Source organism: Gouania willdenowi, chromosome 7 (genome assembly GCF_900634775.1).
Source record: "Gouania willdenowi chromosome 7, fGouWil2.1, whole genome shotgun sequence".
NCBI classification, from domain to species: Eukaryota; Metazoa; Chordata; class Actinopteri; order Blenniiformes; family Gobiesocidae; genus Gouania; species Gouania willdenowi.
This window is the reverse complement of record NC_041050.1, coordinates 15,988,714-16,004,223: the sequence shown is the minus strand read 5'-3', so window position 1 is coordinate 16,004,223 and position 15,510 is coordinate 15,988,714. Positions and strand designations below refer to the sequence as shown.

Genomic DNA, 15,510 nt, shown 5'->3' with positions numbered 1-15,510 from the left:
ACTTATGAGATTCTGGATTCTGCTTTTTCTGGGGACTGTGAGGTGCTGAAGTGTCAAAATTCCAATTTCCTCCAAAGAGTTACTTTCAGTCACATGCCCTGAGACACACACACACAGAAACACATGGGCGTAGACACATTTTCCTTAATTCCATATTGTGTTTCCATTGTTCTTTACTTACAAAGTGTTTCTTTCTGCCACTCAAAACACTCCCGCTGTCTCCTGTCTCTAATGTATTTACATTCAGTGAGGATTTGTAGAATGAAGAGAGGTAGAAAGAGAGAGAAAAGTTTGAGAACTGCGGGCCCCTCCTACTTTCCGGAGATGCTCCAGCCCATCCCTAAATAATGAACCAATAAGGTTGCCTCACTCACAACTCATAGGCTCTTTCTACAATAGGTAAGGAGAGAGAGACAGAGTGGGCAAATGATATTTACAAGGAGAGGAGGAGAGCCAAGGAAGAATAAGTGAATGTGTTCGAGGACAGGCTGTGAAAAGCAAAGGAAGAAAGAAAGAAAGAAAGAGAGAAAGAAAGAAATAAAGAGGTGATAGAGCTGAAGCTTCTGAAATCAACTGAGAGACAAGCAGATGAAGAAAGCAACTTTTTGACTGGACAGATTTTTAGTGAGGACAACTTGTGTAAAAGGGAAGAAACAAGAAGAAACAGGAGTTAAAAGAAGACTCACTAGGTGTATTTATTAAGCAGCCCTCTGGAGATAATACAAGGCAAAGAAGGCAAGAACCAGGCAGGTGTAGATAGAAGCAGGTGGACAGTCAGGAATGATGCTGGTGCTTCTGCTCCTCTTCGTCGCTGCTGGAATTTGGAGTTCTACGCCTGGAGTGTGGGGACATGGACGGATTCAGGAGAGACAGGGGACAGTGGCACTGTGTCCTTCTCCGTGCCACTGTGAAGAAGATGGCATCTTTATCATGGTGGACTGCTCAGAGATGGGACTATCCACTGTGCCCATCAGCCTCGACCCTCTCACTACGTACTTGTGAGTACAACCTTAAGTTTTTCCTTTCTTCCAAATCATTTAACCCTTGTACCTCTGGGCCTGTCACTGCATTCTGAATTCCCCGAATCTTCTCCTCACATGTGTCACAAAAAGAGGTTTAAAAATGAATGAATGCTTTTCCTTTGAAGCCGGTTCATTTGGTTTATAAAAATAGAGTGAAGGGCAACAGTTGGCTGGATGTGTGGCTAGGAAACACTGACAGAGCCCACTTGTAGATAGAAATGGGCAGGATGTGTGTGTGTGTGTGTGTGTGTGTGTGTGTGCGTGCATGTGTGTGTGTGTGTGTGCGAACTGTGGCCGTTATGGCAAAGTAACTTTGATACTCAGGTTTCTGGGCATAACTAAAAAACGTATCATGAATGTGTTTAAAGGTGGTGTGTGTGTGTGTGTGTGTGTGTGTGTGTGTGTGTGTGTGTGTCTGTGTGTGTGTGCACACGTGTTACCGTGTTGTGTGTGTGCATGTTTAGCCTCAAGCACTAAATTAATGAAAATACAGCATGTATTTAAAAGCACAGTGTTTAAATAAAATGATCTCAACTTTCTGGAATCTACTTTTTAGTCATATTTGAGAGACTGCATAATAAACGAATTAGATGTATAAATGAAGTGATATATATATATTTTTATATCTAATATGTAATTATTTCATAGTTTTGTGATACACATTTAGGCAATCATTTATTTGTTTGCTTTTACAACAGATACTATTCCGTAGCCCTCATTCAAAAACTAAAAGAATGATTTTTTTTCCAAAAGCACTTGTTAATATTAGTTTTAAGGGTCAGCTAATTTGTTATTGAAGAGAATTAAAGGCTCAAGCAAGCCCTATGTTATTTTTATTCATAAGCCTTGACCTGAGCGTTTTTTTTTTTCTTTTTCGTACTTCCCTACTTCCACCCCTCCTTCAAATTGCTTCACCACATGAGCCCTCAGAGGACAGATTACAGAGGCTCTGTGTACCGATATTGAAGCGATAGAAGTCAACTCCAGGAAACAGGGTGTGATGGAGCAGATCTCACTGGGGTATCTGCAAAAATTGCAATAGTGTTGAGAATTTGGAGGGAGTACGGAAAGATCAGCAGTTTGAAAATGCAAAAAAAAAAAAAAAAAAAGACATAAATTAACTTTTCAATGACGCTTTACTCTTGGGGCTGTCATGAGATCCTGCGACAGCCAGGGTTTGCTGTGTTCATTTAAAACTTGAAACACATGTTGAGTTTATGGCGTTGAAATATGGTCCCAAACTTCCATCAGGAATCACTCTACCTGATGAGAGCATTAGGGCCAATGACGCTGGCTGTTACACAATAAAATCAAATCCAAAAAATTAATCTTATGAATAATTTCATCGGGGGACTGTTGAGCCTTTCATCACTGCTCACATCCAGCCACACACAAACACACATCATTCCCTACAAATACAGGCTTAATTGTTCATTTCCTTTCATTACCTAACTGTGGAACTGGACCAATTAGTGAGTTTAGGCTGATTTAGAATAAGATAAATAAACAGAGGGACATACCGCACATGCTCACACACGCACAGATGACACACACTGCTCGTGAGTGAGAGAATAAGGAAACAATATAAAAGTACACAAACAGCATTTCCCAAAGAAAATGCAAGGATAAACAAGATGAAGCCCTCCTCAGAGTCAGTATAACCATCAGTGTACACCATGGAATCAGTATGTAATTTGAAGGGGTCATTTGTTCAAATTTGTTTTGACAATAAAAACAATAACCATCAAACTTATGAAAATGCCAGAAAATAACATCACTGTCTCGAGTATTCTGTATGTTGTGGTACCCGGTTTGGTACAATCAGACTAAATGTGGAGGACGAGTTAACCGCCGAAAAATGTATGTAATAATAACCATAGTGAGGAATTTATTTACCAGTAACATGCACAATCCTATCATTTCTAATGTGTCTTCTGACTTCCTGGTAAAAAAAAAAAAAAAAAAAAAAATCATTACATCCCAAAAAAACTTTAGAAACCCGATCACACGCATTGCACACAAACACACATACCAAAGAGCACAACTGCAGCGAGCACGGCAAGCTCCAGTTTCCCAATTTCATCACGGTGTATAAAAGGTTACAACAGTGGTGAGCCGATCCAATCCCCATCAGGATGTGTCCAACGGTCCAGCATGCCCCGCTGGGCCCTGCAGCCTGGATTAGCCTCCGAGCACATATTCTAGGCTGTGGAGGTCACAGGGATTTGTTTGGGAACAGTCCACATTACAAAGCACTTCCACACTAGACTGTTACACTATATGACATCATTCACACTTGTCACTGGAGAACTCTTCAAAGTGAGCTCAAATGTATGTGCTGTAGCAACCAAGAAGACAATCCTGCAAGGCAACAGGCTCTATTTTCTACTGGTTATTCGCACACTTAAATGACCTTAGCTGTACATAGGTGGAGATGGGGTGTGGAAATCTAAATTGCAATTTGCTTTAGACGATGAGCACAGTTGACTCTTCTAAGGTATTCAGCCCCTTAGAAGCTGAGGTGCTCCAAGCAACTCCGACCAAAGGAGGTCGAGATTTATGACAATCATGGTTTCCAGGGGCAGTGCCTGAAATGAGCTGTCACGTGAGCCGCTGTGAGAGACCTTCTCTTTTCTATCAGTGTATGAAGACGGTGCCCGAGGGTGTGTGTCTGCGTTGAGAACACTTTGTACCAAACACCACAGTGATCTGTGGGGTTCTATGTGTGGCTCTGAGCAAAACAATTTGTCACCAGAATGCAGCGTCTGTTTGCCACAATAGCTGGGAGGAAAATGACCCTGATTAATCAACCGATCAGACAATAAAGTGAGATCACCTGTCTGGTATTGTTGTGGCCGTTCTTTTGCTCCCCCTGACAAGCAACAAAGTGTGATGTGTGTGATTTGACACCTTCCTATCAGAAGCTACATTAACTTCTGTAACTCAAGCTACAGTAGCTCATCTGTTGGATCGGATGACATGGAACATGTGCCTTCGCTTCTCACTTGTATCAATGAGCCTTTCCCGACCACTTGGAACACCCAGCGAGAGCTTTGGAGCTCCTGCACAATATTTGCCGCTTTGAACATATTAACTTTAAGTGACTCCCTTCAAAAGGTGCCATGATGAAGTGATAATCGTAGTTTCTCACTGCCCCTGTCAGCAATCGTAAAGTTATACGTGATCAGTTGTCGCGACCAGGACATATCTTTTTATTTGTCTATAGTTTGGTTCCTAATTTCCTGTACCATATATTTTTAATTACTGGCTCCAATCCTCTCAGGTGTTTATGTTCACCCATTTCACACTTGAGTGATGCATGCATGTAGACGAGTACATGGGTCTGGTACTGCTCTGTGCAGTGGAGGTAGCGGTTATTGTGGTAAACTACTAACAGTGTTTTGGCCGAAGTCAGGAAACCACAGCTAATGCATTACCAGACTGAGGAAAACCAAGGACTGTGTGTGCGCGCATGTGTTTGTGTGACCGTGTGCGTGCGCGTAAGTGATTGTGCTCGTGTAAAGACCACCCAGACTGCAAAGAGGAATTTTTTTCATGTGTCCACGGAGGTGAAGCAGAAGTGTTAGAAGCGAAATGTGATGAAAAGATGCAATAGGTCGGGGTGGAAAAAATAAAATAAAAAAATCATTAGAGAAATGTGATGATTAAGTTGCGTGTTGTGTGAAGCTTGCTAAGCACACACACGCGAGGCAACATCCTGGCTCTTTGTAGTAGCCGTTACGGCAACAGTCGTGTGCGTGTCATTAAGCCATTATGTTGATAGAGCGATTCCTATCACCAGTAACTGGGGGTCAGACTGTAAACAGAATGTCTGAGAGATACAGACCGGGAGAGACAGAAAATAGTTCAAAAAAATATGTGGAGGAGGAGGTGAAAATCTAAAATTATTAAAAAAGAGAATGAAAGGAACAGTGGACCCAGCCAGTGTGTGTGTGTGTGTGTGTGTACGTCTATGGTAGCCCTCCTCTCTGACTAGACTCTATTCTCCAACATGCCTCCCCCCCCCCAGACACACCTATTCTTCTGTCCTCACCCGATTTCTTTGGCCTCCAGCAAACTCTGCAGCAAATTACGCTCTACCTGATTGAGTGCGTGTCTCGGCTCTGGCAGATGTAAGAGTAAGATCAATGATTTCTATTAGTCTATTTAAAAGATACCAGATGGATTCACATTCATAGCCAATAGGAATAAGTTACTTTAAAGAAGTGGTTCTTGATTTTTTTTTTCTGTCGCCCCCCTTTGAAGAGTGAAATATTTTCAGCACCACCCCCCCTCCCCCCTCCACCCACGTTCATAAACTCATCATTGTCAAAATAAGTCATACAGACTTGGCACCTGAGGTAATAACTCCAATGCTGTCAAGGTGTGTGTTTTTCAAAGTGGGGGAGGTACCTCTGCTTGGAGCCAACTAATTGCCAGCTATGATCAGAGCGTTAGACACCTTTGATTTTGCAGAGGAAGAAATTACCAACATCATCACGTCTCAGTTTCAAAAACAGTGTGAAGCTACTTGTTGTTTTTTCTCTCCCTACTTCCTTCCTTCCTTCCTTCTTTCAATTCAAATAAAAGTGACTTCCTCTAAGCGTCAATTCCTCAGCATTGTCCTAGATTCCTTGAAGGCTTCAAAGGGAGGAAGTCACATCCACTCTCTATAAAGTTAAAATCTATGCCTGAAGGGTGCTGGGAGAACAAATCTGCTGTGGGCCGAGCACCATAGATAGTATTTTTCTGGGAAGCAGCCTGGGAGACTTTTATTTGTTGCTCATTGACAGACAGCAGGTAGGCAGGTACAAAACACAATGGAAACAATGACAATTCCCCTAGGAGCAGCAACGGGAAGAAGACACAGAGACCATAGTGTGCTCTAGCGTTCCACATCCTGTTCTTTACAAAGAAGGTGAAAACAATCATGACAAACGATCTTGAGAGGAGCTCGGATGGAGGAAGTAGAGATTATAGAAAGGAGAATTGTGGACGTTGATCAACTGAAAGTTCTATTGCGTTGGGCGATCTATAACTTTTGTGTGATGGAGATGTGACATGAGCGTGCATGACGTGTGGTTGTGGGGTGAAGAGCTGCAAGTGACTGGAAAAATTCAGATGAGCTGCGTGGCCCAGATTCCAAATCAGCCCCTTTCCTACCCTAGGAATTCATGGGAATGTGTGTGTGTGTGTGTGTGTGTGTGTGTTATTCTGTGCGGGTGTACCAGCCCTCTCTTCTCCATCACAGAGAAGGCATTGTATTTTCCTGGGACTGACCTCAGCAAATGTCACAAATTGTACAAGTACATGTATGAATGAAAGCCTATGGTTGAGTGATCTCCATGTTCAGCATGAATGATGACTTTGCAGCCTGTCATGTAGGTCAGTGTTTGAGGACGTATTATGATGGACTAAGTTGTTTTTAACAATTTGAAATAAAAAAAGTGGGTACCTCTTTATAAAAAAAAGACTTGCTTTTTTTTGTCTTTTTCTTGTTAGTTTTTGTGTAATATTTTTTTTAATTCACTTCAAAATCTTTTACTTGTTTTGAAAACATCTTGGTAAGTAAATATAACCCTGATATTACTTTATCAGTAATATATCTAATCAGGCAAATAATAAGCATATATCGCCTTCATTTGAATTGTTTTTATCTTAATCATTTTTCCAATTTTCTGCAGTATTCTGATGGGCAAAGCGGCTCATGATAGGCTGGCAGCGTGCAGGTGATGAAGAGCAGGAACGAATGATTACCTGACATGCCAAAATGCATATGATGCATAAAGAAAGAGTGTGATCATAAAAATGAGAGCATGGAAACTCAGCGAGACTCATAAAAACTAGACTATTTGCATTACCTGAAGAAAATGAGGATTTGTGTCAGACAGGTAGGACAGGAAATCTTTACAAAATCCGCTTTTATTTTGAAGGGGCCTTCACAATATCAGCTTTTACATTAAGAAGATCCCTGCGGATCAAAGGAGCCCACAGTCATTCCTGTGTGGTGATGTCACTGTTTCACTGTGTTTTATTGGGTAGCCATTACCATGTTGCTCTGGTAACCACAGCTATGGTCATTGTTGCCCGGGCAACGACACATTTTGATACATTAATTGCTAAAATCGGACTAAATTTGTTGGACAATTCTGCATCAATATATTTAGATGCTTTTGGTCTATACAGAAGCAAATGTATGTAATATATTTAAAAATAATCTCATTAAAGTGCCAACACTAGAAAACTAAGGCAAAGGCATATTTTATATTACTTTGTGCATGCCCGCCATAAAAAAAAGCTATAAAAGATGAAATGCAGAAAACAGAAGGAGGAAACAAGTGAGATAATGTATGATGAAATCATTTTACGAGCTCCTAAATTTGCAGCGTCGGATTAACTGATCTGAGCGCAGTCGGTTTTCTGAGACTGTGGCATTATTGTTACTAAGAATGGAATTTAATTTTCCATTTGCTGTGACGAGACATTGGAGGCAAAGCTGCTATTGCAGACAGACTCAAGTTTTTACTATAAAGTCTGAGATTGTGCAAAAGAAGAAAATCTGGACTTTTTACATGTATGGCAGGAGGCCAAACTAAATCTCTTTAAACCAACAGAAGTCACATATTTTCACTGGTATGGGATGAAATTTCATTATAAGAGATCTGTTAACGCTGATCGTAGAGCAAAGGAAGGAGTGAGGCAGATGTGTAGCAGCTTTCCAACCAGGTCCACTGTCCTCCTGTTTCTGCTCTTTTACAAAATAAAGTTATTTTAGGGTTTGACACTGATACTAGCGAGGATTTATTCACTGATTCATCCAGTGCAATGAATCGGCCTTATATCAGTATGGATGGGAAAAAGTAGCTCTATAGTAGGAGAACTTTTTAGGAGGCACAGAAAAATACGCAACATTTGGCACCTTTTTCATCAGACATTTGCCCTAAAAAGAAAAATAATAATAATAAGCAATACATCGTTTCTGCCATACTAATGACATTAGTAAAGTATAAGAATGGTTCCCTTCTTAAGTCTTGGGCACCCTCTAAACCTTTATATCATATGATGTGACTGCATCAGCAGACTTCCCTGAACCTTCTCCTATGTCTGGATCAACTGTAACTTTGTGTTTGAGCCACTTGTGTTCTGTCTATTTAGGTGTTACCATTTCTCAAGCTGTGGCGCAGATTGTTGCCAACATCATTGGACCACTTGTCTGGCACATGCATCAATAAATGTATTTTTGAAAGAGGCTTACAAGATATATAAGAAGCAAATCTTATCTTCATAAATTACACTTGCATTCTCCGAGGCATGTGCGTAGTGCGTATCCCTGATTAGGTATTATTGGACTACGAGCAGCTGACTGAATGCCTTTCAGCTTCCAAAAAGTTATGGCCTACCATCACCAGCTGTCTGTCAGTGCTGTCCACATGTTAGAAGCAGTTCTATGTTGTGTATGCCGACTGTTCCATCACTTCCTGCTCCATTACTGAAGTGCTTGACCTCCAACCTTGCTCGCCCTTGGTCTCATGACAGAGGGGTGTGTGTGTGTATTTGCATGCATGTTATACCAGGGTATGAATAAGTCCCAGAGGGCATGAGTACGTTTCCCATGACATGGCCTCAGACTAAACAGCCGCTCTCTCCACCCAGACATCCGCCTGTCATTCTCTTATAAACCGCAGAAAAAAAAAAAGAAAAAAAAAGAGCACATTACATGGAAGCATCTTCCTTTTTCCTTTTTCTTCCTAATGATCTGCTCTTTTCTCCGGATCCCTCCCTCTCTGTGTTTTGCACTTCTACAGTTCAGTCCTCTCCATGTTCAAGTCAAAGACTTCTCCCCGTCCTCTTCCTCGGTCTTTGTGCGTTGTGTATGTGAGAAAGGAAGAATAAGAGAAGGAAAGATAAAGAAAGAGAGTGCCTTTGGATACAAAGGGCAGTGCACCCCTCCCAGGAAGTCTGGGAGAGAGGAAGAAAAAACCCACATCTTTAGTGGAAGGAGGAGGGGAGGACAGCATTGTACCCTTCTTCCTGACTCTTTGTGTGTCTGAGTGTGTGTATGTGTGCAAGCTCGTGTGAGAGAGAAACCGAATGCCAAAGCAGTCATTCTATTCAGATCGAAAAAGCAAACACACTTAGACCTCACCCTGGCGTACAATACGCTCACACTCAGCTTTCTCACACACAGAAACACACTAATGCACACAGACATTTAGGCCCTCTTAAAGGTGGCGCCTGAACACTAACTATCAGTTGCATTGTGTGGCAGAAAAGATCCCCTTTCATCATGCCTTAACTTTTTCAAAGAACTAAGCGGAGAGGATCAGACGGTCTGAATCCAACTGAAGACATTACTGTCATAGTTACAGTAAAACTCATTCAAGGTGTGGCTCATGCACCCCTAATGCACAACTTCATGCCCTCCAGGCACAGCTCTAGTTGTTAATTTCCACTAAAGATCAATTACTGTAATGGTCTTCACTGCTAAGCCACCTTCAAAGGTGCGGAGCTTAGTGCCATTATTGACTGTTTGTTTGGTAAAGTCTCCACCTGAGTGACGGAGAAGGGGGAAGAAGAAAGACAACGGGAATTGAGGGAAGACCTCAGGGCACAGCTCTTGTGAGCAAACACTGGATGTGTGTGTGTGTGTGTGGTATGTGTGTGTACACCGAAGCCATTAAGAACATCCTTTTCAATGGAAACAATGTAAGCCTGTTTGTTTACATGCTTTGGTCCTCACTTTCATGTCGTGTACCCACATGCCGTTTTATACCTGAGAAAATCGCCTGAAGTATTACCACAAAATCATTTTTTTCTTGGCTTTGCTTGACTGACAGATTACAACATTAATACTCAAAACAGACACATGTCTAACTGATCCTATCGGCTCTAGTCTAAATGGATGTGACTCGCATCAGGGTGGTCCATCATACACCCCACAAAAAAAAAAAAAAAAAAAAAGAACAGAGCTGAGAGAGTGCATGAATGCCTGTCAATGTGGTGTGTGTATCTCAGGCATGTTTTTCAGATGATGTGGCCAGTTGTTTTGCTGCGCTAAATCACCAACCCTTGTCAAAAATGCGCCCACTTTGAAATTTGCTACAATGGGGCTAGGGGCATATTCACACCCACACACATAGCACCTTTGATCACCGAGCCGGTGACATACTTCAGACATTCTCTCGACAGCAGAGGAAATATGATAAATCACATTATTGTTACTACAGTGAAACCCTATGCTCCAATTGAATTTTACAGCAGATACAGGGAGCTTATAAAAAGAGAATGCAATACAGTGGCTGAAAGGGTCGAGGCCCATGAATGGAAGCTCTGCCTCGTCACGCTTCCGTTCCTTCCTTAAGACAAGCTCCCCTCCATGGTTACTCTATCAATCACAGAGTAAAGAAGTCACATATTCAGTGCTTTATCTTTATACCCTGCAAAGGCTTCTAGATTAAATAACTTGCATTTACAATGACGCAAAGTGCAAGAAGAAGAACTGGGAGCTACATTGATTCAGTCTTTTTCAGTGAGCCTTACAGTGAATTGGGGGTCAGTTCAAAATGTAATAAAGACTGAATTTGTGGCTGTTTATTGAAAAGTTTCTTAATACCCAGCGTGGCTAAGGCATTTTACTTTATCAGTGTCAAGAAGGGATCAACAAAACTTTCAAAAAACAGTGAAAAATTTGTACGGTTACCGAAGTACACGTACGTAGCATCTTAGGGTTAGGATAAGGTTTAGGGTTAGGTTTAGGTTTAGGGTTATGGGTATTGTTGGGGTTAGGGTTAGGTTATAACCCAATATTGCAAGATTTTTTAGGGTTAGGTTTAGGTTTAGGGTAAGGTTTAGTCTTACTGACCAATGACTGACTTATTATGTGACTTAAACTGGCCAATTAGGGGCACTGCGTACGGATAGAATGTCGGCATATTGATACGGCAACCGTACGGATAGCCACTACCAAAATTAAATGTGAGAAGACCGACGAAAAAAGCCATTTTTTTCCTATATGGTACGACCGAAATTTGCCATTTGCCATGTTGATACTGCTATGAAACAGAAGTTGATGAACATAGATCAGTTCGTTGTTTGTTGAAACAATAACATAGTGTGTCTCAGGGTACAGGAAGAGGACATTGTTGCAGAAGTATGGAACAATGACAATATATCACTCTTTTGTTTGTAGTTGATAAAGAATAAGGGTTATTAAGAAGCGGTAATGTGCACATATGTGAGTGTTGCTGATGACAAAGCTCTCCATGTCTGTTTTCTTTGCTCCAAATGCTGCTATAGAGTTCTGAGTTCATCACTCGGCAGCAGAGGTAGATCATAGGGGAGGCCGTGGCCTGTCAGCCTCCGTCAGTTGAGAGATGTGTTGTCCTGTGAGCGATATCAGGCTGCTGTCTTGATGCCTCGATGGCCAAGATAGGGTTCCTCGCTTTCCCTGCTGAATACTGACATGAAAAATAAAGAAGAGAAACCACATGGACTTCTGCACACACACACACACACACACACACACACACACACACACAGATGCTCGCACGCATACACGTCGTCTATTTGCTTCAACGTACACGATGTGGTGAAATCACATCTCAGAACTTTAGCCACCACATCTGCAGGCCTATTGGAAAACAATAGGGGTGTGATAATGAGCGACAGACATCGTACCACTCACACCACAGCCACCTACAAATGGAAAATATTTAATATTGTACGCAGTGATTCTGACGGACAGAATATCACTCGTTCCTAAACAGCAAAAAACAGGGACGCACAAACCCCAATTCTAAATGTAAGACTTGCACACACTGTCTCATTTCATTTTGGTGCCGTTTATTTGCGCTGAAACAATCTGCACGTCACAGCGCCAGCCGACACAATGCGCATGTGGTAGTCATCAATCATAATTATCGTGGTTTAAAAAAGCCACAGCTGTTATTTGATTTTAAAAACAAGCCATAGCGCGGTGCCTTCCAACGATACGTCAAGTTGTCAGCGGAGGCCTTGGCCTGCAAAGCAGAACTGTCTCTCTCTCTCTCCAGCTTCCCAATGAGCCTGTTGGAGAGTGCTGCCGAACGGAGCTGCGTTCACCCTTTCTCCATGACTCACCACTTTGTGTCTTTATTCTTAAACATTTTCTGTCTTCGTTGCTTTGTGTATTTATCAGGCCGCCGTTATGGACTTCAAACAAAGTTTGTTTACAGTTACTGTAACGAGGACCAGATAATGGACAGTTTCCTTTATCTCTAAAAGCTGTGAATGTACATTGGCATACATGCATCTAAATACATAATAATATGGTCTGATGATCTTCATGAGGTCTCACAGGCTGCCTGTGTCATACATGATGTCATCTAGTCTTGATTATGTCTACTAGCGTAAGTCATTTTCATGGCAACCACATTATGCATGCTGACTGTGAAATTGATACGTTTTATTGAAAAGTTCATCATTTCTGTTGAATTTAAAACAAAAAGTACTGTAATGTTTTTTAATAGGCTTTAAAGAAATTATCACAAAATGCTCCATTTTTAAATATTCCTTTCCTTACAGAGGAAGGGATTACATGCAAAAAATTTTATTCTCTTTTTCCAAACTTGTGGCACCCATAACAAAAATGACCAGTTATTGCACTTTCTTTTCATCTTAGAAAGGACAAAAGTTGTCATTTTTAATCTTGAAGATTTTTAGCCTTTTGCCCTAAAGTTTCTTCAGTTTTTAAACATGATTCACATTCAAGATACAAGATTGTTGGGGTACTAGAGTCTAATCTGGCTGTTTCAGGGTGTGAGTTGAGGCAGGATGCTAGCCTTTGACAATGAATCAAATAATTCCAGATACACAGATTAATTCTATGCCCAATTTAGAGATTTTAATTTTACTAATGCACATGAATTGGCACATTTTGGCAGTTATATTGGCCCATCATTCAAGAGGAGGGTATGTTCCAATTAAAACAGTGTTAGAGTGGAAAAATATAAACATTCTGTCTGACAAACATGAACTATGTGCACATGCCCGGCCTTCATCACATGTGCTGCCAAGTACAACTATTTCCAGCCCTGAAATCTTTTCAAAAGTGGTGCAGTTTTGATAATGCGATTAAAAAAACGTACTTTACATTTATTTAGTAATTCTGTTTTTTGCCATATTCATCTAAAACTGCATGCATTTCTTGTTGCACACTATGTGTGCAGAAAGGTATTCTTTGTATTTGAGTATTTAGTAGCAAAGATACAAAGCCACATACAAACCTGGGGGGCATTACATTATATTGGTCATTCTTAAATGGTCAAGTGCAGGATATTTTAGAATAGACGAGAGAGAAAACAGTTTTGGGAAAAAAGGATGTTGATGTGGCCGATCCGCCGCAGTTGAAAATATAAACGGGAGACCTTGTAAAGGACCAATGAGTCAGGCAGAACATACTCAATAAAGAATCCCTGCTCTGCCCCGACAGAGAAGGGATGGCAGGTTAACAAAGGGGATACATTTGGGTCATTTTGCTACCAAGGGGGACACATCCCCCCTTATCCCTCCTCAAATCGCCTACTGCCTGTACCTACATTCTACAATAAAACTCCCAAAACTTGATCGTCCCACATTGCTTTATTTCACTCTACTGTTTAAAGGCCTCCCCTAATTTTAACCTCATCATACATTTCCTCAGGGTTTGGTGAGTAGGATTTTCATTATTTGTGATCAATGTTTGCAATCCTCTCTGTTGCGGAGGCAGCGTACGAAACCCCAAATATTTCCATCACCCAACTTCACAGATGGCACAAGGAACTCTTCGGATAATTTTACTTCTGGTCTGCACATTTGGATTTTTACCCTAGCCAAGCATTTTGGTAATTGATCTCTCTGTACTGGGTGCATTACTCTGAAAGGCCTGGACTTTTCCTTTATATTCATTGGCAAACTGTAGTTTTTGCCTTGTGTTTTTTTGGACAGCAGGGACTTTTCTTTGGCACAACTCTTATAAAGGCATTACTTGTACAATCGTTTTTTAATTGTACATGTACTCTTTTACGAAGAAACAGTTACCTGTAAATCGAGGTAAAGTTCACTTAAGGATACATTTTTTTTCTTACAACAGAATAATCGTTTGGTTGCGATGCACAAACACATCTAAACTCTTTCCCTCAAGGAATGGGAGGGCTCTCTGAATGATGACTCCAAAGACTTCAAACACAATAGTAGAAAGTTGAAGTTGGAAGTTTTATGAGAGACACTTCATTAATCACTGTTTAAAGTGGATCAAACCATTACCCCATAATCTAATGCCCTGGTTCCAATTCTATGAATTTGAGGGTGTGACAAATTACTTTTCTCTCTTTTTTTTCTATCTGCATTAAAAGGGATCAAGCTTTTACATGTTAAAAGCTACCTGTTCCAATAATAATCTTCTTTTATGATGTTTATAACGTTTATTATGTCACCACATGTATGTCAATAATTGTACGCCTGAAAAATTAAAGTAAAAATAATTTGTAGCTGGGTTTCAACCCGTAGAGGCAATCACTCTTACGTTTTTACAGTTACAAAATATGGCCAATTGAAATACTTTGACTATGTTATAGAGGGCAGTGGTGGCGTAGTGGGCTTGTAATCAGAGGGTTCCTGGTTCGAATCCAACCTGGGCCATCACTGTGGGTTGTTGAGCAAGTCCCTTAATCCTTACTGCTTTTTCAGGTTTGAGGCTTGTACTATCCAATTGGTCAAAAACACAAGAAAAAAAATGCTGTGTACTTTTTACCTGGAGACTATTTTTGAACAGAACAGTAACCTTAAATATTGTATTTTCTGTTTTGCAACTGTTGTAAAGGCATACTGTGGTAATCCGCTTTGCTTCACAAACCAATCCAGTTGAAAGTGTAAAATGTTTTACCATTTTATTCCAACTAAGTCATCGGACATATCATTGTGAACATGTCCTAAAACTTCAACCTTTATATGGTACTTGTGAAAATACTGAGAAATTAAACTCTGAACTTTAAAATGCATCTCAGTGATTGACTGCATCCACCTGCTCTGTCCTTGAACCAATTCTAAATATCTTTCTCTCTAAAGTCAGACCTCCCAAAATTGGGCATTTGCTATGGGAAAATCTTAAGAAACAGTATTAACTTTCCATTATCATTCTTTTAGAGCTAAATGTTCCCAAAAGCAGGTGCTACATAATTATCTGACCTCCCAAATGTCATGGCAGAAGGAAATAATTAACATGCAATTTTATGGTAAGAACAGAACCGACTGACAGCTTATATCAGATGTTATCCTTGACAAAGAACCAAACTCTAAGCACTGGATTTTCCTCATCTGCTAATTATGAAAAATTACTCCAATACTTGGTTGTTCGAACCAGACTATTGCTGTGCTGTATTTTCCTCCCGTTAAACTGGAAATAGATCACGCCTAAGGAGGGATCCATCCTGCCTCTCCGTCAGTTTGGCTGACTTTACAAACAAACAGCCAG

At 40.7% G+C, this 15,510-nt stretch overlaps 1 protein-coding gene across 1 annotated transcript in view; it reads left to right on the top strand.

Moving 5' to 3' along the window:
* Positions 1-360: 360 nt before the first annotated feature.
* Positions 361-15,510, top strand: part of lgr6 (leucine-rich repeat containing G protein-coupled receptor 6) — a 42,476-nt gene continuing 27,326 nt past the window's right edge. The window contains exon 1 of the mRNA XM_028452762.1: positions 361-998. Within this exon, the coding sequence (XP_028308563.1) occupies positions 781-998 (218 nt within the window). The 5' untranslated portion in view covers positions 361-780. The remainder of the gene's footprint in view (positions 999-15,510) is intronic.